This window comes from Papilio xuthus, unplaced genomic scaffold (genome assembly GCF_000836235.2).
Source record: "Papilio xuthus unplaced genomic scaffold, Pxut_1.1 DF824992.1, whole genome shotgun sequence".
Classification (NCBI taxonomy): Eukaryota; Metazoa; Arthropoda; class Insecta; order Lepidoptera; family Papilionidae; genus Papilio; species Papilio xuthus.
In genome coordinates, this window is record NW_013533657.1 from 5,312,284 (window position 1) to 5,337,911 (window position 25,628).

Consider the following 25,628-nt stretch of genomic DNA (forward strand, 5'->3'; position numbering starts at 1 on the left):
TATAGGAGCCATTTTTTTTATTATACAATTATAATTTATCTATTGATACATTTTTCATTAAGGTCGCATGTAAGAAAATCATTGGAGTCTCTTATAGTCATTATGGTGACCCCATCAGTGCTATTCCTTGTTATAATATTGTTTTTCTTCTTTGTGCTTCCGTAGTCGTAGTTCGATATAACGACGCTCTCCGTCGGATTTCTGTAAGAGAAATTTTGCTATTAATTTATACCAGGCGTCATTTCTATAGTGTTTTAAAACAATCCGAGAAACAAGAGTAATATTTAATACTCCAAGCCCGAAGTCGGGAAAGCGTCGTACGCCATTTAGGCTCGGCTGACTGACCTATGGAGCGGGATAGTAGTGCAAATAGTTTTGTTTTTATTTCTACGTAAATGACTTCGAGGTACGTATTTGTTACCACTTCTTACCTATTGCACCTATGTCTGTGTGTACTCCTAAAGGATGTTTCACATATCGCTGTCCTGGAGAGTCTGGAACTGCAAGAAGGATGCAAACTGCTTCGACGACAACACAGATAGCGGTTGAAGTGTTGTCTGAATACACCGCTTACGCAATACAGCGCTACAGGATTTACGCACGAATTCAGGAAACTGTGATCAAAATAGAATATAAATTAAAATGCAAATAACATATATTAAAGGAAATAATTAACTTAAAACATATTAATTTTACCACATTACACTATAATTGTTTTTAAATAAGTGCAGTTGATTAGTCGGATTGTGGTCGACAAACCTAAATATTTTTTTACTGTAGTCGTAGTTATTTTGTGTAGTATAAAATTAAAATTACTTATTGCTCTTATATATTTATTCCTGACTTTTCCTGATCTTTATATGTTATATACCCCTCTATCTATGTTATTCTCTCCTGTCCCACTGGGTTGCCAGGAAGAGATCGCTTATAGCGATAAGGCCGCCCTTGCTATGAAACTTAGTTAAAAGTCATGTTTTTATATATTCTAATAGCATTAAGAGGTAATAAATAAATTAGTTTTATAATATTTACCTCAAACAAAATCCTATTATCCTCAATGCGTGCGTCCAATCGTTGTAATCAAACTCAGCGGTCGGCGATAAATGGAACCACATCTCAAAGGCGTGATACGGAAGGAAACAAACGAAAAACACTGAAAGAAATGTGATGCTTTAAATTCCAAACTTACATAAAGATACAAAAAATATTATGAACTAAACATGAAATAATTTTCTTATGAGCGTAGGTAGCATTTTGATTGTGTGTCCGGTCAAAATAAACGGTGTCTAGTTTGTCCGGATTTTGTTACGCTTATAACATTTCGCAAATGAGAGTGGCCGAGCCGAAATAAAGTCCTCATACTGCAGAGTGTCCGGCTTTTCTTCACAAATGTCCGGCCAAACTGGCTGACCTATCCGGCTACTACGTTTGGTTACCTGGAAACCCTAAGCGTTTTTATGTTCGCTGTAATAACTTAACAAATTTTTGTATGACTTACCAATAACAAAAATCAACACCATAAGAGCTACTGATTTTCTAGCCTTAGCCTGCGCCTCTCCCTGTCCTCCATGCAATGCGCCCGGCATTTCTCTCGTACTTGCCAATAATCGCTGTGCCATCAGTGAATAAAAAATCGCAATTACCAGCAAAGGCAATGCATAGTATATAGTTGCTTTCGCTAAAGTCATCCATCTAAAAGTACATTTTATAATTTGAAAATTGATAATCAAAAGGAAAACATAGACTTGTACTGCTTCGAATTGACGTCTGATAATAACACGTCTAATTAAAAGACTAACCGTGCTTTCTGAGATTATTAACCTTGTATAAAACATATTGCTATCTCTGCGTTGTCAAAGATAAATAAATGGCGATATGTTTTAGATAGGGATTTTGGTCTTAGAAATGAACGGTAACTGCAACACTAAGTGGTCTTTATAAATTGCGCTATTGAAATAAATATAAGTGCAAACTATATTGAGCTTTATTTATGTGATGTGTTGTGACATTATTGTATTTACTTCGAATAATCCTTCCAGCCTTGAGGATAGGGAGTGCAGTAGACAATGGTAATATTATTGTGCAGATGCGCGGTAACAGTGTTGGAGAACACCGCGGCTGGTGTGGCGAAGATAAGCGCCGCTGCCCAAATAAATGTGGCACATACGAGTGGGAGTTTCCTTAGCTGAAACAAATTGTATATACTTTATTTTACTTATTTTTATATTCATATTTATTACTTTGCTTCATAGTGTTCGTGTTCTGTTATAAAAATTGTGTAGCTTAAATGTTAGGCCAGTTTTTATATTATACTTGCTGCCGCTAGCGATTCCGTTCGTGCAGAATTAATAAAAAGGTAGACTGTGTTCTTCTAGACTATGTTCTACATCTATATTCAGTGCGACACGTTTAATCATATCTTAATGATTAAACTTCCATCAGTTAAATTCAGTGTAAATTAACAATCCATATTCCTTGTTAGAAGGAACCTCCAAACAATCCTTGTTAGAAATTCCTATAGTGATTATTTCCCACCAAACATTAAATGAAAAACTTAACAGTAATTCTCACCGAACTAACGACCTTTAGGCTTCCAACATGACATGAGCACATATAAATTCTATGAACTACTGGACAGGGAAAAATAAACTCTTTATTGTAAAATTAATTAACGTAACATCAATTTATAAAACAAGCTAAAATATTTTACAACCAGTTATTGCTCTATTCAATAAATTTAAAAGAGTTCTAACATTCTATTTCGCTTATAAATAATATAAAAAATTAAATATTCCTCCTACTTCTTACCAATATAATAAATGCGAATGTTCAGATTGGATGGATGGATGTAGGTTTGAAGGTATCTCCGGAATGCCTAAACGGATCTAGATGAAATTTGGCATAAATGTAAAACATAGTCTGGAAGAACACATAAGTTCATTTAGTTTTTTATCACTCATCAAGTTTTATTTTAATTTCCCGTGGACGAAGTTGCGGTTGACAGCTAGTAACAGAATAAAAACGAAGATAATAAACGCAAAAAATATTGCTTTCGCATTGAAATTTTGGCCAAACCGTTGGTCGCTTTAGATGTTCCAGTAAACGGTTTTTTGTCAGCGCTTTAATTCAATTTCGAGTCAGCACAGGGCCCGAGTCTATAAGTGTTTCGAAAAATGTGAAATTTTAGTATTAAAAGTCAGCAAAAACTTACCTTTTATCAGCCAAGAATTTATTAAAAAATGTAAACTTGAATTATATTACCAATTGATAAATTCAAATCCCAGAGAAAGGGATTACATCTGAATAAATTTATAGAAGTAAATTCCTAGAATCCATAATCACAAGTCTGGATTGTTTAACTAGTAATTATCAATAAGAATATTTTTTTTTTAAACTCAATTACACCCACATTGTTTTTTCCATTTCCCACCACAAACATCATAACATAATTTCCATGGTATCCGTTGTCCCAGGTTCGAAAAATATAAAATCTTAATATTATCATAAATGCTAACGTTTAGAAGGATGGATGAATGTCTGTTAGAAAGTTCCTCTGGAACGGCTCAATAGATCTTAATGAAATCTGGCACACACGTAGAACATAGTCTGAAAGAATACATAGGCTACTAATTAAGTTTTTTTTAAACGCGCATACGGAGTATCGATAGACAACTAGTATTCCAATAAAATTTAAGATGTCCAATGTAAACATATTTCTCTTACTTGGAGTTTCCTAAACGGATTGACGATGGCGCAGTAGCGTTCCGCTGATAGTGCAGTCAAAGTAAAAACAGACACACCAATGCTGATGTCTTTACCCGCTTCAGATATTCTACAAATAGCTTCACCCCAAGGCCAAGACTCCAGTGTGTATATAATAGAAACGAAAGGCACACAGATAAGTATGACGAGTAAATCCGCCAGTGCTAAAGAGAAGATATACCTAAAAGAGGACAAACAGTTAAATATGGCAATCGATAAATCCGCAGTAGCAAGAAAACGGACAAAAAGAAAAGTTTAATTTTGTTTGTTAGACTCTTCTAGCTTTACTCTCTTATCCTTCATTTCTGATCGTATTTTGTTTTTCTATAGCGCTTTCCACAACTATGGCTGGAAATGCGTGTATGATTCTTGCGAGTATTGGATATTGATGTCCTTGGATTGTAATTTACAGGTTGCATACGTGGGAAAGTCAATTGATGGACGAGTAAAAGTTAATATACAAATATTGCGTTCCGGAGGCTTTCCTTATGAAAGGATTGGAAGTGGAACTGGACTTTCTGGACTGGGAAGTGGAGGATGCAAGGAAAGCGAAGATATATTCTTTCTGTGCATCCTCTCCTCCGTCGATTAAAGCAACGCGTATGCGATTGCGTATGTCTATGGGCAGCGGTCATTTCGCTATTTCAACGATTTCGGGTAGCCGCTCGCTCGTTTGCCACCTCACCTTATCATATAAAAAAATTTAAGTCTTACGTATTCGGAGCATTCCTCATTCCTCTGTGCCTGATGTAGACAATAACTAGGGTACCATTGCCCAACACGCCCACAATGAATATAATCGCAAATATAACTGGAACCAAATAAGTCTCCAATCTATCTTCATACGGTGTGTAGTCGCCGTCCGTAGAATTGTCTTCATTGGTTAGAGCGGACATGTTGCTTTGGTCGTCCATCTTTAAACCTATAAAAGAAAAGAATCTTTTAAAACTTGTAGATGTTACCAATCGATTATGAATTATGTCAAAGATTTATGAAATTATAGAGGGTTTTTTTATTGAAGACAAATTATAAATTGTAGATGTTAATTGTATAAAACTATACTAAGGTATCATAAATTTGTATTAATCAAAAACATACGTACAAATTATTTAGTTGTATATTAAATGTAATTTTAATATTCCGAGTTGTTTCTGTAAAATTAATTTCACGTTGCTCCTGTTTTAAAACTAATCTAATTTTAGTTTCACTAATGTAAGACCACTTTTCCACTGGCGCGACTATCAGGGCGCGCCTGCTTTATCTATAAGCAGAGTATTTAGCGTATCAGGATAAAGATAGCAGCTGAGCGCGACCTGAGTCGCGAGGCTAGTCGTTTAGTGAAAAAAGATTTTAAGCTTTTCAAAAGCTTCAATTCAAAAAATGGAGAAAAAACTTTACACGTTATTGCATAACACTAAAAACAAAACATTTAACACTATCCAATTTGTATTCCAATTACAAACCTGAAATCTTACAAAAAATGTATATTTTGGTATCATAAAATAGAGTAATTATTAGAACTTAATGTTTTTTTTTAATATTTTCTACACAAAAGTCACAAAAATGTGACAAATTACAAATAGTACGAAGCCACTAACAGATTACAAGATATAATTTTAACAAGCGTAAATTTTTTGTAATGACGTTATTCGATTGTCATATTTATTTTAACATCGATATTAGATATGATCGGTTCGGATGTCACCAGACGCGTACTTGCCGTGTGCGGTTTGATAATGGCGGGTTGATTTATGCGGCTCGTGAACAACCTACGTTTTCGTATTTCATAACATCGAAACGAATTCATGGTATTTTCTATTATTAGAGATAATTCAGTAGTTCTGAATATTTTCACTAAAACTATATTAATGTATCCAGATGTTCAGCAGTAAATTGACCCAAATAATCTTGTTTACAGACTGAATAGTCCAAAACTCCTTGCTTACCCCTAACGTGTGCGGTCTAAACTTTGTCATACGACTCGAAGAAATATGATTTACGTATGTGCAGATCGTAGAGACGGTAGGAAATGATTATCCCAGTAGTTTCAAATCAAAAGCGTTTAATATTTATAAACTACTACCTATCACCCGTGACTTCGTCCGCGCGGGATTAAAAATATCGTAGCCGGTTCTCAGACATACTGAATATGCATACAAAATATAAACGGTCAAACCGTTTCGGAGGATAATGGTGACTAATATTGTGACACTAGAATTTTATATACGTATAAGATTTAATCCTACCTTATGAGATGGAATAAAAAGGAAATAAGACGAACTAGATTTTAGTGTTATCAATTGTTTGGTATTATTTCTAGATAGAAATCTCTACATATAATGTTTTCAAGTCAAACAATTTCAAAGCAATTTATTTGAAGTGGACTTAAAGAAACTACAATAAAACTACTGCACTTTTCACTTAGCGAGGACAAACAAACATAAAGAAAAGTGCGTGCAAAGAACTTTATATCGCAATTTATTTTTGTGAAGACGTTTTCACAATGTTATTATAAGTATTCAGTGAAATCAAATCCCTTTACTTATCAGAAGAAGGTCATCTTAATAATTTTAAAAAAAACACATTTTATTCAACGATGTTTTTAAGACAAAATTATAAATTAGTTATAATACATTGTTTTTAATTAAATTCCATTTTATATTTCTACATTTCAATGCGATATAAAATACGTATTAAATTTCAATACGTTCTATTTATAATGACTAACAAAGGGTGTTCAATAAACTGTTGTATTTATATCAGACGCACGTCCGGGCTGGTTACAGGCAGATAATGCTCATTTAACACGATCACTCTATTCCGCTCTGTTGAACATGTCGAAAACACCACCGCTGCTCGCGACTGAACCTCACTGATACACATATTATCATCGAGTTTTACAACGACATAAAAATGGATTTAAAAAAAAACGTAACAATTGAGTTACTTCGTCATTATAAAGGTGATTTTGTGATAAAAATAATTAAATTTTAGATTTACAGGAGCTTTTTTTATAACAGAAGGAGGCAAACGAGCAGCGGGAACACCGAGGTGTTCAACGCCGCCCATGGATTAGCAATACCAGAGGAACCGCTGATGCGTTGCCGGAATTGTACTCGTAAAAAACTATTGTGCAATAGATTAATGCCCCCAGACAAAGATGCAAAGTGGGCAGACATTTTATGGTAAAAAGCTAATTCATTTTTTTAGGTTTGATGATCACCTATATGTGATCTGTTGGCAAACATTCATAAAATATTTAGGGAATAACAATATGTACAGAAAAATAACTACGTAATTTTTAATTCATAGATATTATTTGACCGATATCTAATTTTATGTCACTTATTCACACTTTAGGCTTAACTTTAGCATTAACATAATCTTCTTTAAAGTTACTTGAATCGGAAGATTGAAATGATAAATATTGATTATCAGTTTCATATAAAACTTTCTTTTTTGTATTAGGTAATAAATCATAAACTGGCTCTACATTTAGCACAGCTTTTTGCAACGATACGTTATCACTTTTCTTATCCTTAATTGTTTCTTCAATATTATAACTTTCTATTTTAATTTTAGTGTCTTTTGTAACATCCTGTAATTCTTTGTTATTAGTTTCATCACCTAAACTATTAACTTCAGTAGCTATTAAAGATTGTTCATTTGATATTATATGATTAACAGATTTTACTAAACCATTATCGAAGTTTTCTGAGCTTGCATCAGTCTTGTAAGTATTTTCATCTGATGTTTTTTCTTTTAATTCTTCTAAAACATTTGGCAATAAAATTGCCTGTGTTAATTTATTTTTAAATTTGTTGCTTATTTCATATTTCAATTCATCGGAATTGTTAACAAGATTTATATTTTCCGATTTTATCACTTCATCCTCTTTTGGATTATTATCATCTGATGAGGTATCATTCTGATAGTTTACTATCATATCATCATAACTATCGTCTTTTAATGATGCACTATTAAGAATGCACTGATTGTCTTCTTTATTTGACTCTGAAAAATCTACACCAGTTTTCATTTTCAATTGTTCTATAACATGTGAAAAACGGAGTATTTTACGATGTAAATGTAGTTTCTTAATTTTCACTTTCATATCAAGATTTGATTCCTGTAGATTTTCGATATCACTACCTTCATTACTAGCATAATTTTGTTCCAAGTTATCTGTTTCATTATTTCTTTGAATATTGGTTTGACACGATTTTGTTGATTGATTAGAAGATGTTTTTGTTAAATTATCGTCTATTTTCACATCGTTACAAGTAGGTTTCCGTCGGATACAATTTTGATAACTATTCTTAAGTCGTCGTATATAGAAAATTAAATAAGCAACTATAATAGTGTAAAGTATAAATATGCACCCACAAGCATATAATACGTATTCCTCATTGATATTCATTGTTCTGTAGAAATTAAAAATCTCTTGTAATATTTGATTGTTCATTCATCTAAAAGTTAAACGAAGCATCAGGATTTTATGAATCTAAAATAAATAAAACATAGGATATTAATGTAAATTAAAATGTAAATAATTTTACAAAAATAAAATCAACTGGTAACGTAGTGGTATTATTAAATCATTTATCTATTGGTTTTGGGACAGATTTACAAATTTATTTAACTAAAAGTTTAATTTCTACGATTTGTTTATTAAAGAACAAATGTTGTTATGTAGGAAAATATCGACATAGACAAGGACATATGGTAACTGATTAATTAAGACGATGGAAGTGGATTTAAGAATGGTTATTTCATCATTTATTCACTTTATGAATCACAAAAGTATAAATACATATATTCAAAGGTACATAAGAGCTATTTATATAATAATATAGATGTATTTACCTTATCGGTCCTTTCCTTCTATTACATAGAAGTATATAGATACTTATTTATAATATACTAAGATCTCATTGGTCTAATTTATCTAACATTAGTTTTTATAAGTTAATAAGTCTATTAATTTTACGTGACATAATCAGCAATATATAAGACTTTAGTCATCATCCGTCAAGCCTATACGTCTATCTTATCTTTCTCTCAATAAATCTGTAATAAATTAATAAATTAAACATAATGCAAATGACATTTAAATAAAAGAAAACTCGACTAAGCACATCTTAATTGAGTATTAAAAAAAAATTACACTTACTTGCTACGTAAAACGTGAATGCAATTTTTATTTTCAAATTTCAACATAATTTTTCATAACACGAACTCACAACACCGAATACTTAATTATATTAACCATTTGACGTTTAGTTTAGTCATAGGGAACGGAAAATCCGATATTCAATTACAGCATTTACCTTTTTCTCTTTACCGTGTTACAATTAATATATTATTCGAACCCAAATAAAGCGCTCTTATTAATCGATTAATTTAACTAGAGTAGAGAGGATTGTTCATTACACTAGTAAATTCACGGTCTCCTTTGAACGAATTATATATACTATGATAGAGTAACTTTAATATTGTTTCTAGAATCTATTCGCAGAGCCAACCTCCTTTCATCGAATGATTAAAAGACAGCCACTGTTATACAAAAAACATAAAAAAGAATTGACATATAAAGCCCCTGACAGAATAATGCATGCAATAATTTATTGCTGAAGAAAGTAGGATGTGTGCCAAGAACGTGTACAAATGTAAATGCTTAATCTACAATTCTTTAGCCTGTCCATTGCCGAAACAATTACAAAAACACTATAATATCTGTTTTAAAGAGTTTTCTATTATTATCCTACCCTTTTCCCTATGTAGGGTCGGTAAAGTATGTACTATTCTACCATACATACCTATAAGTCCTCAGTATAACAGAATTTATTCCATTCTTACATAACCTCTTTCATACAATCTATTCAAACCGCTTTAAAAGAGGAATACATTCTCTATAGTTTTAAATAAATGAAGATCAAATTTTGCAATCGTTGTGGCATCGTGCCCGTATCTATCGTTTTTTGTTTTAAAACCAATCTAAAAGTTTTTTTTTAAAACCCGAATACATCACTGACCGAATAGCTATCAATATTTTGACATAGAAACAAAATACCAGCATCTGCTTTGTATTGTTACAATTTAATGATAACAAAACATGACATAACTGGCGCCCGCGACTTCGTCCGCGCGGTATTATAAAAACCTCAGCATGCTATATGCTCTTCCAGACTGTTTTCTACATCTTTTAAAAAAATTCAGCAAGATTCGTTGAGTTGTAGCGGAGATACCTTCAAACAAACATCCATCCATCTAAACATTCGCATTTATAATATTAGTAAGATATGTTGCGACAAATATAACCGTGATGTAATCTCGCGGTTATATTAATTTGACGAAAAATGAACAAATATATAACAATCCTTTAGTCATCAAGCTTATTATTCTTGACAAAAAAGGGATATCCAAAGGTTTTTTTTATATATATCACCAGTAGCGTAACGGTTACATGGAGTTTAAAGTTTCATCATCAACAGCTCTTGTCTGCCTACAGCTTATAGGACTTAAGGTACACTATCTATTGGACCCATGGCCCGCAATTATCCGCGCTGCCCGCATTGAAAGACGGCATTTATCAACAGGCGATCAGTTACCGACCGTGTGTGAGATGCATTCGGCGCGGGTCGATGGACGCGCACCTTAAAAAGTATATTTAAACTCATATCGAAACTTTTGCAACAGGCGTGAAGTGGAAGCATTTCCGCGTTTCGTCTTATGAGTGTGCGTCCCGGAGGCCTAATTTAGTCCCCTTTTCATTCTTTCTGCCCTCTTTTATAAGGAAAAGATCGGAAGTGGAAGTGGACTTTCCGGATGAGAGGATGCATGGAAATGTTTTCTTTCTTTACATCCTCTCCTTCGTCGATTAAAGGTAGGCAAAGCATATGCAATTGCGTATGTCTATGGGCAACGGTCACTTCGCTATTTCAGCGATTTCAGGTGGCCGCTCGCTCGTTTGCTACCTTATGACATAAAAAAAATTGCAATTCATCCTAAAAGATGTAGGTACACTATGGGACAAATAACAGCAATAAAAAAAACGTTAGCAAAAAACTATGAAATATCATTTCCGCTTTTCAGAAACAACTAGATATGGGAGTATACATTAAAATTCTATACACGCTTTGGTTGTGAAAAGTTTTACTATATATTCTGGTAACGTCCAATGTTCCAAGTTCTCAAATGGCTTCCTCTGATGTCAGAAAGTATCACAGTTTTGAACAAAAATAAACATTTATTTTAAAACATTTTCCAAGACACTAAAACAATTTATAAATATTATATATTAGGCAATAGATTTTAAAAGACTTTATCTAGGTTTTTCTTAAAGTAAAAACGTCCAAGCGATCACATTATAACGCTAAATATCCGAAAAAGATAACAATGAGTCAAGAGGATGCACTTCGCTGTTTTAGCGAAATTTAGAAAACGCTTTTTTCTTCTTATCAGTCATATGACGCCTACTGCATTGCATAGGTCTTCCCCAAAGATGATCTGACCTTTGTAATTCGTATTCAGGATACTCCCGCGACCTTGACCTTTTCTTTCAAATCTTTTTACCAAGTTTACAACGTAAAAAGTTCCTATATTGGCTTTTACATGTGGCCCTTGCAATATAAATAAATAAGAATTGATGCATTTACACTAATAAATGCATTTCTGTTTCCAACGTTGTTATATGAACATTGAACAGATGGCCGGATTGAATAAACACATTTAATTTTAATTGCGAATTCGTAAACACTATATGGTTATTTTAACAAACAAGGTAATAAAGACTCATGGATGTTATTGAAATCATGGTACTTGTATACTTCATTTAATTGGATACTTCGGAAACCGGAGATAACAAAGAGCTTCGCGTTGACTTGCGTTCAATTTTACATTCTAATATGATATTTTCGTCAAAAATTGCAATTTACTGCGTAATTCTTAAATGTATAAAGATATAAGTATAATTTCCTATGTCTAAATCTATGTTAATGTTGCATTTATGTTGCCTTTCTTTTTTTACGTGGCAATCCGAATGCCGAGTTCCCATTTCAATGCTAAAAATTGTACACTCTAGATTTGACTATAAACTGTTAAAAGTACACATCCATTGGTCCGCGTAGGACCCACCGCACGCACGCTCCGCAAAGGATTTTAGTTTGCTTTGTATGATTTGACATAGCGGTGCGTTCATCGTCCGCGTCGCCCACATCGAAAGACGATGGAAATCAGTCTAATCCGTGCGTGCGGTGCGTCCGGCACGGGTCGGGACGAGTGCTTTAGGGTACTTCTTCTTTCTCAGCCATAAGTCGCCCTCTGCTGGGTATAGGCTTCCCCCAAAGATCGCCACGATGACCGGTCATGTGCTCCCGCAACCGTGACCAGGTACTTTAGTGTACCATTTAAGCTTTTTTGTAACTAAAAAGTTTTTTTTCGTTATTGTATAATGATTATTCAGTATCTGAATAAATAAATCTATTGAGAAATCCTTCCGAAAATTTTATCATTTTACTTAGTCCTTTATTTAATTTGGTTCTTTTAATTACTTTTTTTCGGTTCTATTAAGTGCACGCTATAATCTAATATAAAAAGGATAACACAATGTAACACATCAAAAGATCATAAAGCTGCCGTTTTTACTGCTCACATAAACATCAATCTATTTCTTGTTCGTTTACGTCATTTAGTCGTTGAATAGTTTCATACGGTTTACGAATATTCCCGTTTTCATTCATAAATATCTGGTAAGAAAAATTGCCTGCCATATATTTTATAAAAAATAAATTATAGCTTGTTTCCTCACTGTTAATTGTCTTCTCTCTTAATGAAACAATGTTTTCTTTTGTTATAATAGTTTTTTTTTCAATTATAAGGTGACAAACGTGCAAATAGCCATCATCTGAATTCTTCAAAATATCGAAGTTTGCCAATACAGTTTGTCTGCCTTCAATCCAGAAAGGAAGAGTATATTTCTTATTCTTTAACAAATCTTAGTTATTTTCTTAATATAGGATAGCTGTCTTTTGATAAAAACCCCTAGTTCAAAGTGAAAGAATCTTTACAACTTCAAATCAATTTATAGTCGTCACTGCAATTGATTAAAGAGAAACCTCTAGAAAATTTATTGCTCACTATAAGCAATTTACAAACACTTTCTGTGACGTCTAGCAAATAATCCGTATAATAATAAAAATCTATTGCTATTTCTCAGTTCGATGTATAACAATCAACAATGCTTTTACGTACATTTATTTTCAATAAGGACGAATGGACTTGATAAAAAGATTCGGGCATTTCGCCAAATAATATCGTGAAATCTTCGTGTTATAATAACTCTTTTAACTAAGCAAGTAAATTGTGTTTTACGATTCTATTTATGAATTAAAACATTTCATCTTAGTTTTATGTAAAACCTAACACTAGAGAACGTACTTTTGTTCCTCTCACTTTCATCATAGTAAATACCATCCACTTTCCTTGATGAACAAAGGAATGATTTACACTAAGCTTGAAAAGGGAACTTCGCGTCTACAAAAAGCATTAAAAAGGTAACATCGTGACTGGCATAATTGTAAGCATTCGCGCAGTCATGAAATCGAAAATGAAGCGAAATTGCAGAACACCATTTCGCGTTCGCATTGTAGTCTTGTGAGCCTAGCACGAAAAGGGAGAAGGCATTCGTCATTAACAAAATTAGTATTAAACTAGATGAGATTTACTGCATCAAACTACAAGGATGTTATATAAGTAAGTAGCTGTCGCCCACGGCTCCGTCCGCGCTGGATTAAAAATAGATGTTGTCCGATACTCAGACCTACTCAGTATGCTCACAAAATTTCGACACGAACGAAAATTGTGACACGAGAATTTTATATATAAGATGACAACTTTTGTAGATGACTTTACGAACACTTTCTCGGTAATTTTCGTCCTGATTCCCCAGACATCCAAACGGTTCTCAAGAACGAATGTACCTCATACAATTTTCATACAAAACTCCACTTCGCTTCGATTTCCGTTCGCATTCGCGGTTATGTACTACATGCGTTTATTGAACTGACTTAACTATATCTATAGAGCTTTTAAAAGTCGCTGCACGATCGTATGGGCGAGTTAAAAACATGTATCTTTTTATATTGTTCAACTAAAAAACAAACAGCATCTTTAATAAGAGATTGAAACCTTTACGAAGTAGAGTTAAAAAATTGTGTAAACTCAACAAAATTGAAGCAGGGGTTTACTAAAAGGTATTTGTAAAAGGATCTCGACGTTACAAAGATAAGAAAGGCTTAGTGCGGTTTAAAATCAGGTGAATATCCTTTTGTTATGATTTCGCTTTAACTTTAACAAAGAGTAAGATTTACTTTGTTTACTTAAAGGTTTATAACACTGGATTATATTAATGACAGTAATAATTATTTGGATACGTTTAGATTGGCTGGAAATAAAGTGAACTTTTATACATTTAGTTTTAAAAATTGCCTACATCCTTTTTCGTTTGTAACAATAAAACTTTAGCTTAATAACAAAAGTGACCTTGGTTTTATCATTGATAACTGGCTGGTTTTAAAACTGGTATTGTAAGCAAGATTTTATAACTTATGCTAGTTTGCGAGGAAAATGTAAGAAAATTCATAAACTATGATTAATTGCGGCATAAAATCTTCTCGCGCTATGTATACAGGAACAACGGGCAAGACGCAAATTAGTTGGCAAGTGGGACGCGCAGTGTGTTGACTATTAAAAGAGGAAAATTTTATACTTATTATAAAATTGCTTTAATATGTAACTCATTTTAGGGTAGACAGAGAGCAGTACGTGTTCGTTACCAGCTCATACATGACCCCATCGAAGGGATCGAGCCTAATTAATTAAATAATGATTATATATTGCTATTTGAATTTATACACATCGTTCAATTTTTTCCAGATATATGCAGTTTGTATCACGATGTATTTCTTCACCGGTGGGAGGAATCGAACCCAGACCAAAGGATAACATTCCGGTCCAGTCAAGTGCTTAACAATTTTTTTTCATTTTGTAAATTGCCCAACAAGCTAAAAGAGACGCATGGAGAACAGTTTATCTTCTTTAGTTATGTAATTTTTACCGTAAATTCATGAAGTCCTGATATCCTGTTTCTACGATATATGAAAATATTTTATTACTAAGTATATAAAAATTATTACTACAAATTTTCGAAGGCGATAATCCAAATACTACGTATTAAAGTAACTCTCTCATTCCCACTGTTATGTGTCGGATCCTCTAATAAATCGGATATAACTTGCCGTTTTCACTCGGATGTCAGACCCTATCGTAACTGTGGTCAATGTACGAAGTATATCGCATTCGACATCCGGCTAATGTGAAAGTACGATACGAAATTTTATGACGTAGTCTACAAAAACTTAAGCATTACTGGTCGAAAATAACTTCTATTTAAATAAAAAACTATATTTTTTACCGAGTATGAAATATAGACGATGACGGGTCCTTAAAATCTTTACGTTATCGCGATGGGTAGTTAATTTCCTTGAAACGATAAAAGGAAAATACAATTAGTATTTAATATTAAAAACCAAGAAAAGCTGAGTAACTTTTTAACGCACTTCAACATAAAATACTAAATTAATGATAACTCAATCTTTAATATCGATCCAGTCGATTAAAGTTGATTTTTTTTTAGTAAAAGGTTACAAACGTGTGAACGGTCAACATAATTCAGGAATGAATCAACGCAAAGAGTATATGCTTCCCGCGACCAAATCCATTTCCCTTTCCCATCCTTTCCATGTATGAAAAAGGTGGAAAGGGGAAGAGACAAAAGATAACAAAGGAACGAACATTATACATACATAAGAGTTACACGTGTATTTCTGTCCTGTAAAAAGTTTAGGTTCCAAAACATGAGTATATGATAGTCTACTTATTATTATATAGTTCTATCATTTGTGTCAAAATTTAAAATAATAAGGTAAAGCGAATTTATTATTATAATTAAATACGTGCCTCTTAAAAAATGGGGTTGAATGAAATGAGTAATCACAAAATTTGTTTCTGAGCGGCTTAATTAGTTCGTACAGAGATGTGTCCATTTTAAAACGACGCGTGAACTTTATTATATGCAGAAAATTTTATAAGCTTCAACTGTTTTACACATTTTGATTAATTTAGAGAACTGTGTAGATTATTTTATAAATTATTTTATTCTAGAAAAAGGTATAAGTACAAAAAGGAATGTTCTAGAATCGAATAGAAGATGATTGAAGTTCACTGTTCATTTCCATCTGTCAATGCAATGGTCTCATCAATTTTAATAAAATTACATTGATTTTTTCTTTTTTAATCGGGATCGAGAATGTAATTATAAAACAAATTCTAGACAGCTACCAATGCAAATATGTAGACTAGATTTGCTATTGAACGTGGCATTTGGTGACTCAATTTGCATCTTTAACTACTTTACACTCGATTAAATCGTTTCGAATTAAATGTATAATATATCTATGGTCTGACTTTGATAAAATGATGAAATGTAATTGAAGTGTGTCTTTCAGACTTAACTAAAGTCGAGGGAACAAAATCAAAATTAAAAGGTAACTTATATAAATTGGTCAAAAAATGTTTGTAATTACAAAAAACTTTGTGTCGCTCATAAATAAATATGTATAAAACAGTGAAATAACCATCAATCTTTACTCAAAGATAACCATGAAACCAACCAAACTTATTCATGACAAGTTCATTTAATGTCAGGCCGGTTATAAACGCCCAACAACTTTTATAATTAAAAAAGTAACAGCAATATTCCGTCTACTCTACGTAAAGAACTATAGCGATTGTAATTTTCCGCTCTTCAACATAGCGCAACTACTTTTCATTATGTCGCATTTATGTATACAGCGGTGGATTCCGATGCGACTCGACCGGATGGGAATTTATTTACCATTGGACCAATTGGCTGGTAGATCGAACATCCCAAAGGGAAACACCCAAGATTATTTATAGAAATGTTATTTTTATAGTTAATCTATACTATTTGTTTTTGTATTTCTAAACAAGATATATGTTAGGTGCAAAAACAGTTTCACGTCGCTTGACAGACTTTTTCTATACTGAGACAGTGGAGAATTTGCGGGTCTGCTTTGGCTTATATGAAACGTTTATTTTTATTTAAAGCTAATTATAAAAGTATATTTAAATTAAAACTTTTATAAATTGCATTGTTATTTGCTTGAATACTTGGTTCGGTAAACTATTAAAATCTGTTAAATTACATAATGTTCCATTAAAATATTTGTAGCTTCCGACTATTGACCCATATGTAACACTTGTATAAATTTTGACAATCCATTTCAACAATATTTAAAATATTTCACAATACTCTAATAGCATGCATGTTTATGTATAACTCTCGACATCCCACACGTGGTAGAGACGTGTTAAAAAAATTTCTGGTAATATAAATCATTGTGGAAACGAAACAAATTTTTAAACGATTGACCAAAATCATATGTTGCTGCTTATTATTTCTTAGAAGAACCAAATATTTGGTCAGATAATTAATAGGAAATATGTTACCGTAATTCAATAGTAAGCAGAATTTCAGTTAAAAATTACATGATTAAATTTCAACAGTTTATAAACTGAAAGAAAATATACACATCATATATAACGTTTACAATTTTATGACTTCATTTCGATTGGTGATAAAATGGTACCAGTAGCTTAATTTTAGTCTCCTTCCCTTCCCACCCTTTTTGTCATAAGGAAAGGGGACTTGACAGAAATAGGACGCATACGAAAGGCAAATCTTCTCTTTGTGGGCGTCCCCTTCACCGTCAATTAAAGTTAGGCAAAGCATCTGCAATCGATCCTGTAGGCAACGATCACTTCGCTATTTAGGCGAATCAAAGAAAAAGACGAAGAAAAAAAATGTAGAGTTTACGATCTGATGATAACAAAATACGAGTTTAATGTCGTTCATGTAACCTTTCTTCAAACTAATTTGAATTATATACGCCATAGACTTTGTTTTGATACCAGCTGTTTCTCGAACCACTATTATATTTGCATAGTTTTATTAAACAGACTCCGGGATTGTGTTTGGTCCCGCTGACAATATTAGTCCACTTCAGTACAATAAATATCGGTGAAGACTTCCAAATGGAATGAATTTTCTTAAGTACCATTGGTATTTTATTATGCTCATGAATTTAACCTCTCTTTACTTTTTTATTGGTAAATCATGTTTGCAAGAATTCTTTGAATTATAGACTATATAGAAGGCTTCTTCGAGGTTCTTAAGGTTAAAGAAAGTTTTATTTCTATTTTTATTTTGTATAGAACTATTCATCTTTTAGATCTCTCTTGCTGAGAATTGTCAATAAGCGTGAAGCTACTTTACACAAGAAAATGTTTTATTATTATAGTATTTTTTTTATTTATATCATATGGTGGCAAACGAGCGAGCGGCCACATGAAATCGCTGAAATAGCGAAGTGATTGCAGGCGTTGCGGCGTTCTTTAGCTACTTTTATACACAGTCTGCGGTAACAGCCTGCAATCGGCAACTTTCTTTGCATTATCGATCCTACAAACTTTATAGACCAAGTTTCGTATCTTCTACTTTTTGTCATCTTCGCCCATAATATTAAAGATGGTTAAAACTGTGGAAAGATAAAAAATAATATATTCGTAATCTACCAATTTTACTTCTTACTAATATTATAAATGCGACTGTTTAGATGGATGGATGGATGTTTGTTTGAAGGCATCACATGAGCCTGCTTGCATAAATCTCGCTGAAATTTGGCTTAGATGTACAACTTAGTCTGGAAGAGCACATAGGCTACTTATTAAGTTTTTTTTATAATTCCGCGCTGACGGAGTCGCGGGCGACAAATGGTATTGTATAAAAGAAAAAAACTTACGTATACATACAAAATTACTTAGTTTTAAATTTTTATAATATTTATAACACAGATATTAAATGCCTAAGGGAAAAGCTACATCTCTACTGGAATGTAGAGTATTGTTTAAAAGTTTGTTAATACCAACAGGTTTTAAAGCAAATAAAAACTAACCAACGAATTTCTTTTTCCGTGTTCTAAAATTTTTCGTGTTAAATTGCTAGTGCAAAATATAAGGTCCGAAAGCATTTCAGTTAAAAAAATGTGTGGTTGAAAATTAAAAAAAGATTTTACTTTTTACACTTTATATTCAATGATTTCATCCTTTTAATGAAAGTATCAACTAATATGACTTTTTAACATATTTTTTATCCCTTTTGTATTAGTTTCAAACATGAAAATAACCTACACTTATCTAGTTATCTAGTAAAAAACAGATATTTTTATCACTCGCTAAGAAAAATTTAAATTTAAATTGAAACATTAAAAAGTTTAATCAATCAAATATAAAATATTGTAAGAAGTCTCGGAGGACATCTGTAGCCGACATCTGCTGAAAATAATTAATTCTCTTTTATCTACCTACATTGAAAAGTAATATTTCATACTTATGAATATTCCATATTATTGGATCGTGTGAAAGTTATTTATCAAATATTTAGAATTATAGCAGGCCATACACCGTCCGCGTTTAAAACTTACTTCTAATTAGTAGCCTATATGTTCGGTGAAGGAAAACATCGTGATGCAACCTGCACATATCTGAGAAGAAATTCAATGATATGTGTGAAGTCAACCAACCCGCACTTGGCCAGCGTGGTTGACTATGACCTAATCACCCTTAACTTAGGGTAGGCTCTGAGCCCCTCGGTGGGGACGTATAGTGAGCTGATGATGATGATGATGATGATGATGTTCTTCCAAAATATGATTTACATTTATGCCAAATTTCAACGAGATCCATGCAGTTCTGGAGATACTTTTAAACAAACATCCAACCATCCAAATTAGCATTTATAATATAAGTAACAAGTAAAATGAACAAAAGCAACCTCATTGCGTCATACTATAAAATATTTTGACTAACAAAATTTTACCGGATAGTGATTGCATCAATTATTTCTTCACACAAAGTAGACAAAATTTTGATTCACATTATTCTATTAAATTATTTATTAAATGACAAACATCAGATACTGTCTATAAATATATGCCATTCCTACCACGTGATTTAAGAAATGTTTTACTGTAGTATGATTTTGATAACTTCTTGTGTGATATAGGATCTTTGTAGCCCTTTTTGCTGCAATATTCACAGCGGACTTTAATGAGCACACAGATTATAACACGCCCGAGAAAACACCTATAGAAAGCTCAACGCGTTCAATCGTCGTCGGATATTCCCTATTGTGAAGGATAGAGACAGGTTAATGAAGGCAAAACTCCAGGGGTCGTAGTCACTGAACCGTTTCATACGAAATTGCGGTGTTTAATCTACACAATTAACAATTTACAAGTTACTAGAATGATGAAAATAATAAACAAATTAACTTGAATAGCGTCGGTGGCTCAGGGGTCAAGCACTTGACTTGTAATCTGCAGGTCCGGGGTTCGAATCCCGCCATGTACCAATGTGTTTTTCGATTTCCGATTCACATATGTACATTTATCTGACGTTCTTACGGTGAAGGAAAACATCGTGATGCAACCTGCACATATCTGAGAAGTAATTCAAAGATATGTGTGCAGTCAACCAACTATGGCCTAATCACCCTTAACTTAGGGTAGGCTTCGAGCCCCTCGATGGGGACGTATAGTGAGCTGATGATGTAACTTGAATAAAAGAAATTTATTCATAGGTTTTGGTTAAATGCGATAAACGTGAAAGCTGATTGCCTAATGTTATAACTAGCATAGTCACACATCTTTTTTTATTTATTTATATAAACAAGGAACAAATAGAAATTTACAATAAAGGTGTCTTTGGTTCTACGTTATGAAATGAAACAGTAGGCAAGTTTAATTTTTCTTTTTTGTTTACAGCAAATTAGCTCGCTCATACCATCATATACAGGGTACACAAACGCATTATAATTTTATTAGACTTAGGATTTTAGAACTTGTAATACTCAGAAAAATAAAGGACCCTGTATTATAGTATTTTTGATTTGATAATTATCAGTACATGTTATTCTTCTTTCCAATTACGTTCCCCTTTTACTTTATCCTTTCCTATTCTCTTCACTGTTTATGTTACGAATATTTATTGAACCGTTTACTTTGTGTCTTATTACCATAAACAACAATATCATTTGTCCAAGATGACGTAACAAATGTGTAATCTGTAACTTTGTCACTGCCAGTTACAACCGCATTTGTTATCATCCTCAATGTCTATGGGCAGTGGTTGCTTATTTTGGCGAATTATTGGCCGCTTGTTCGTTTGCCACCATATAATATAAAAAATGGTCATATCCACTGCCGAAATTAAAAATTCACGTTACTTAATAGATGTACCAAATAAGCAAGGTCACAAACATTTGTGAAATAGACAATTTTATTCCAGTTGGTTTCATCGACAAGGCACAATCAAATTAACGACCACACCTAAACTTTACGGACGACTCTAACATAAGATGTTGAGTAAGAAAACATAAAGCAGACTACATTTTATCACACGTTTCGTATCAACATTTTGAACTCGATTTCGGTTAAGTTTATTGCAAATACTTGAAGAAAACACACAGATTTTGTTAATTTTTTGAAAAACAACTTTAACCCCTAATTCGATGGTGTCCAGTGTGACGAACAACTAATTAAAAAAAACCTACTGAACTGGTTTAGAGAAAATTACGTAAATGTGACTTTACTAAAAAAACAGTTTTTTTACAAAAAATTTCGTCGTCGGTTAATGTTACAATATAACTGCAAAAATTAAATAGCAATGTAGCATAATCGTCACATATTGACTTTGACGTTCCGTACTGATTTCATATTCATATTTATTTAGGCGTTCAATTAAAACGATATATGGAAAAAATTAAAATATATAGTAATTAATTGAAATTGAATATACGGCCTCGTTCCGGTTTTTATTGCATAGCTCGCAATCATGCGAAGAGAATCCCAATGCGATACGTGATCGGCATTGCTTCAAGTCGATGCAATTTTATTGAAATAAATAATATTACTATGTTACATTTATACAGTTTACTTAAAAAAAACAAAGGAGTGAGGAAAACATTACACATACATAAAGAAAAAACAAGGATTAGCTTCCGTACTCAGTCACACATACTAATTGTGTCTCTTCATGAACATTTTAAAAGCTGCAACGCATCTGCAATTGTGGATGTCTATGGGCAGACACAAACAGCTTTTTTGATGCTTAGATCTTAAATGATAGTGTGAAATCTTACTAATAATATAAATGTTAGTGTTTGTATAGATGTTTGTTAGAAGGTATATCCGGAACTGCTAAATGGATCTTGATGAAAATTGACACATATATAGAGAATGGTCTGTAAGAACAAAAAGGCCTTAGTTAAGTTTTTTTTTATTCCGCTTGGACATAGTCGTGGGCGACAGCTAGTTGGGAATAAAAGAGTATTTAAATAATAAGACAAAACACAATATTAACCACTATAAATTTCAAAGACTTTACGTTACTTCAAATTATTTTATGATTAACTTTCAGCATTGGATTCCATTTTATTAAGCTGTAATAAAATTTTTAAAACGTTGCAACGTCTGATATTGCAAATACGTTTCAACGTTTATTTGTATATTTGATTAATATTCGTGTAATCGTTCTGCCGATCATTTGATCGGTAATAAAAATATAAACCAACGCAAATAATAAGTTTACGTCAACTCGTGAATGCGGGGGCGTCTCGCTCGGCTAATGTCTGACCACGTCACATTTGATTAACACCAATACTTGCAACATTCACGGTCATTAAGTGACCACTAAGCGTGACACTTAGTGTAGATGTATCTTTATAATTTGTAACGTCTTTCTACAAATTAAAGACAAAACATTACAGTAAACAAATGAAAACGAAGTACTCTATTTCTAAAACTTGCATCTATAATAAATTGTTTTGTTTTTTTTAATTTTGAACCATTTTTGTTTTAATCCGAGTAAATAGATAAATATAATAGTACTTAAAAACGCTTAAAACACAATGAAATAACCACTATAGTTCTCTAGTAACATTTGACTTGAAAAAAGAAACAAATAAAATCCATTGTTGTCAGTCTTTTTTTGGAAAAATCTGAATTTCGGTAAATTCGTAAAATATGCATATTCGTAACTCTACCGTGAAATGTAATCAGGCATTTACTTTACATTTGTCTGAAAAGATATTCTTACTGAAGGACAAAGGGGAAGGAAAGAAATATCAATTTCCCGCGAACTGAATCAATTCTATTGAATTTTATTCTTTGTGAAAATTTTCAAATGAAAATAAAAAGATCACGTTCTTATTGTGCTATGGTGAAATGAACTTTTAAAATACAAAAGCAATATCATCATTAGACGGAAAATTGCAATTATTTTTATCAGGCGGTTATAAAAGCAATAATAGTAGGGCTATATTAAATACTAGTAGTCGCCGGTGACTCCATCTGCGCGTTATTAAAAACAAACACAATTAGTATAGCCTATGTTCTTCCAGGCTATATTCTATTTGTATGTGCAATTTCATCGCGATCCGTTCTGGAGATATTTTCAAACAAACATCCATTCATCCATCGAAACATTCGCATTTATTTGTTAGTAACAGTAAGAAGTAATTGTGCTTCATATAATTTATGTTTTAATATGTTTTACCATGGGTTACCACTCCCGAAATATTTATATAAAACAAATTAAAAATAACTTATGTTTGTCCCACTTAAATGTTTTCTAACATTTAAGTGGGACAAACATAATAAAAAATATGTAAAACTATATTTGTGACAACCCTATCTTCGGGAATCACGTTTAACACCCTGTAATATCTTCAAACAAGCTTATTAACTTGGAAACTAAACATAGATCACGGATAATGAATTTCATGAAAGCATCTAAATATTGATATTATAATATTGTCGCTTAATTTTAATCTTGTACGGTAGTAAGTGTAGTTATAAGATTGAGTAAATTTGATGCGTAATATTTATAAAATGAATTTCCGTTAAGTATTTATCCGTTTTATAACTATATACGGAAAATTATTTTAATTACTTTGTTTTAAATGGGCTACAGTAAGTGGTAGTTTAGATGGATGGATGTTTGTTTGAAGGTATCTTCAAATTAGCTGCATAGATCTCGCTGAAATTTGGCATGGATGTAGAACATAGTGAGGAAGAACACATAGACTACTATTTTTTTTTAATCCCACGCGGACGGAGTCACGGGCGACAACTAGTGTTAATTAAAAATGTTGAACATGCGAAAATGTTTCGTGATCGAATGTCGATGGCGGTCCTTTCTATTAAATAATATCACAGATATTTCTTAAATCCTAAAAAATGTCTGTATAATACCGTCATCTTTTTTCGACACATGATGGAATGTGACTTCTCAATATTTTGACAATCTCACTTAACACACAATAGACTTCTGACATGACAGAGCGATAATTTGCTGTCATTTTATGAAAATCGAATTGGTAGAAGGTAGGCCAAGGGAAGGAAACTCTTTGTGATATAATGAACGCAATAAATTTGCCGGGTTATTTGTGCAAATAAATGAATTTTACTAATATTATAAATGCGATTGTTTGGATGGATGGATGGTTGTTTGAAGGTATATACAGAAAGGCCGCATTTACCTCAATGAAGTTTAGCACATACGTAGAATATAGTCTGAAGGAAAAGACAGGCTACCAATTAAGTTTCTTTTGTAATTCCGAGCGGACAGAGTCGCGGGCGATAGCTAGTAATAAATTAATGTTTCAAATCAAAGTATGGATTTACGAAAAGTAAAGATTAATTTTAATACGTTCCTTAGTTTCGTTATTAAACGTTATTAATTCAGAGACAAAGAAATATACGTAAATTATCAAATCATAATTCAGTTCTTAATCCGTTGGAAAGAAACAAATCCATGTAAGATCCTGGTGGAAACTTTCATATCGCACGTATCAACAAATCAAACCTCTGTCAATATAAATTATATTAACCAGTTAAAAATGTTTCCTAAATAATTAATATCTCCGATATCGTAATCGTTAATCTTGAAGGTTCTAATTATCCTTCTGCGAAAATATATCATAGGTTCAGAATACGAACATACAATCAAGAGATCATATATAATTCTAATACTTACTCTCTCTCAATCTCTATAATTATATGAAATCCTAATTAGCTAAACATAACTATTATATTATAATTTTTTATAAGTATTTCGAAAAAAATGTTTACACCATCGATATTTTTATTTTTGCGCGATTATTTAATAAAAATAATAAAAAAAAATATTATCAAACTAAATTAAATTTAAAAAAAAAACTATGTTATACGCTTTCTATAATTTTCTATTGTCAGGTTAAAAATGTTGTAAAGATAATTTGTTAACTTACCAATAGTCACATCAATTTGAGGTAAACAAATTTTTCCATATAACCGCGTCGATCATCAATCATTGGCGATTTTATGACCGCAAGCCATCTGTCACTCTCCCTTGAGCCAAATTAAACTTTAACTAATGACGGTAAAATTAAAAATAGATATTAAAACACGCACGAACTTTTAAACGTCAATAAAACACATTTTAAAGTACACAAAATCTAATAAGTTTACAATTAAATAACTATTAATAATATGGAATTATTATAGTTTGAATTATTTATAAAATATTATTAATAATAGAGTTTTGGTATACGCTGAAAGTTGCGTTCACCAAGCGTTCGTTTAGAGGCGGCCTAACGGCGTTGTCTCACAGATTGGACTGGAGTC

The 25,628-nt window shown here is 32.2% G+C and overlaps 1 protein-coding gene across 2 annotated transcripts; it reads right to left on the reverse strand.

The window, feature by feature from the left end:
* NGR-A14 (neuropeptide receptor A14) lies at positions 1 to 25,412 on the reverse strand. Of its 2 annotated transcripts, none has more exons than XM_013324327.1 (8): positions 25,253 to 25,412; positions 4,477 to 4,684; positions 3,724 to 3,943; positions 2,022 to 2,185; positions 1,499 to 1,692; positions 1,033 to 1,153; positions 432 to 614; positions 1 to 201 (listed from the first exon to the last, which is right to left on the reverse strand). In XM_013324327.1, the coding sequence occupies exons 2-8, from the start codon at positions 4,674 to 4,676 to the stop codon at positions 36 to 38; spliced, it is 1,248 nt and encodes a 415-aa protein (XP_013179781.1). In that variant the 5' UTR covers positions 4,677 to 4,684; positions 25,253 to 25,412; the 3' UTR covers positions 1 to 35. The 2 variants fall into 2 exon arrangements, with proteins under 2 accessions (XP_013179781.1, XP_013179783.1); XM_013324329.1 differs by lacking the exon at positions 25,253 to 25,412 and adding an exon at positions 4,865 to 4,905.
* Between the last annotated feature and the right edge of the window lie 216 nt (positions 25,413 to 25,628).

What these genes read in the sequence shown, in the direction of transcription:
- NGR-A14 (XM_013324327.1), bottom strand. Translation starts at nt 4,676, where the DNA reads ATGGACGACCAAAGCAACATGTCCGCTCTAACCAATGAAGACAATTCT. An exon ending in ATCCGTTTAGGAAACTCCAA is followed by an intron (nt 2,186 to 3,723) that starts GTAAGAGAAATA and finishes AATTTGTTTCAG; the next exon opens with CTAAGGAAACTCCCACTCGT. An exon ending in CACAGACATAGGTGCAATAG is followed by an intron (nt 202 to 431) that starts GTAAGAAGTGGT and finishes TTTCTCTTACAG; the next exon opens with AAATCCGACGGAGAGCGTCG.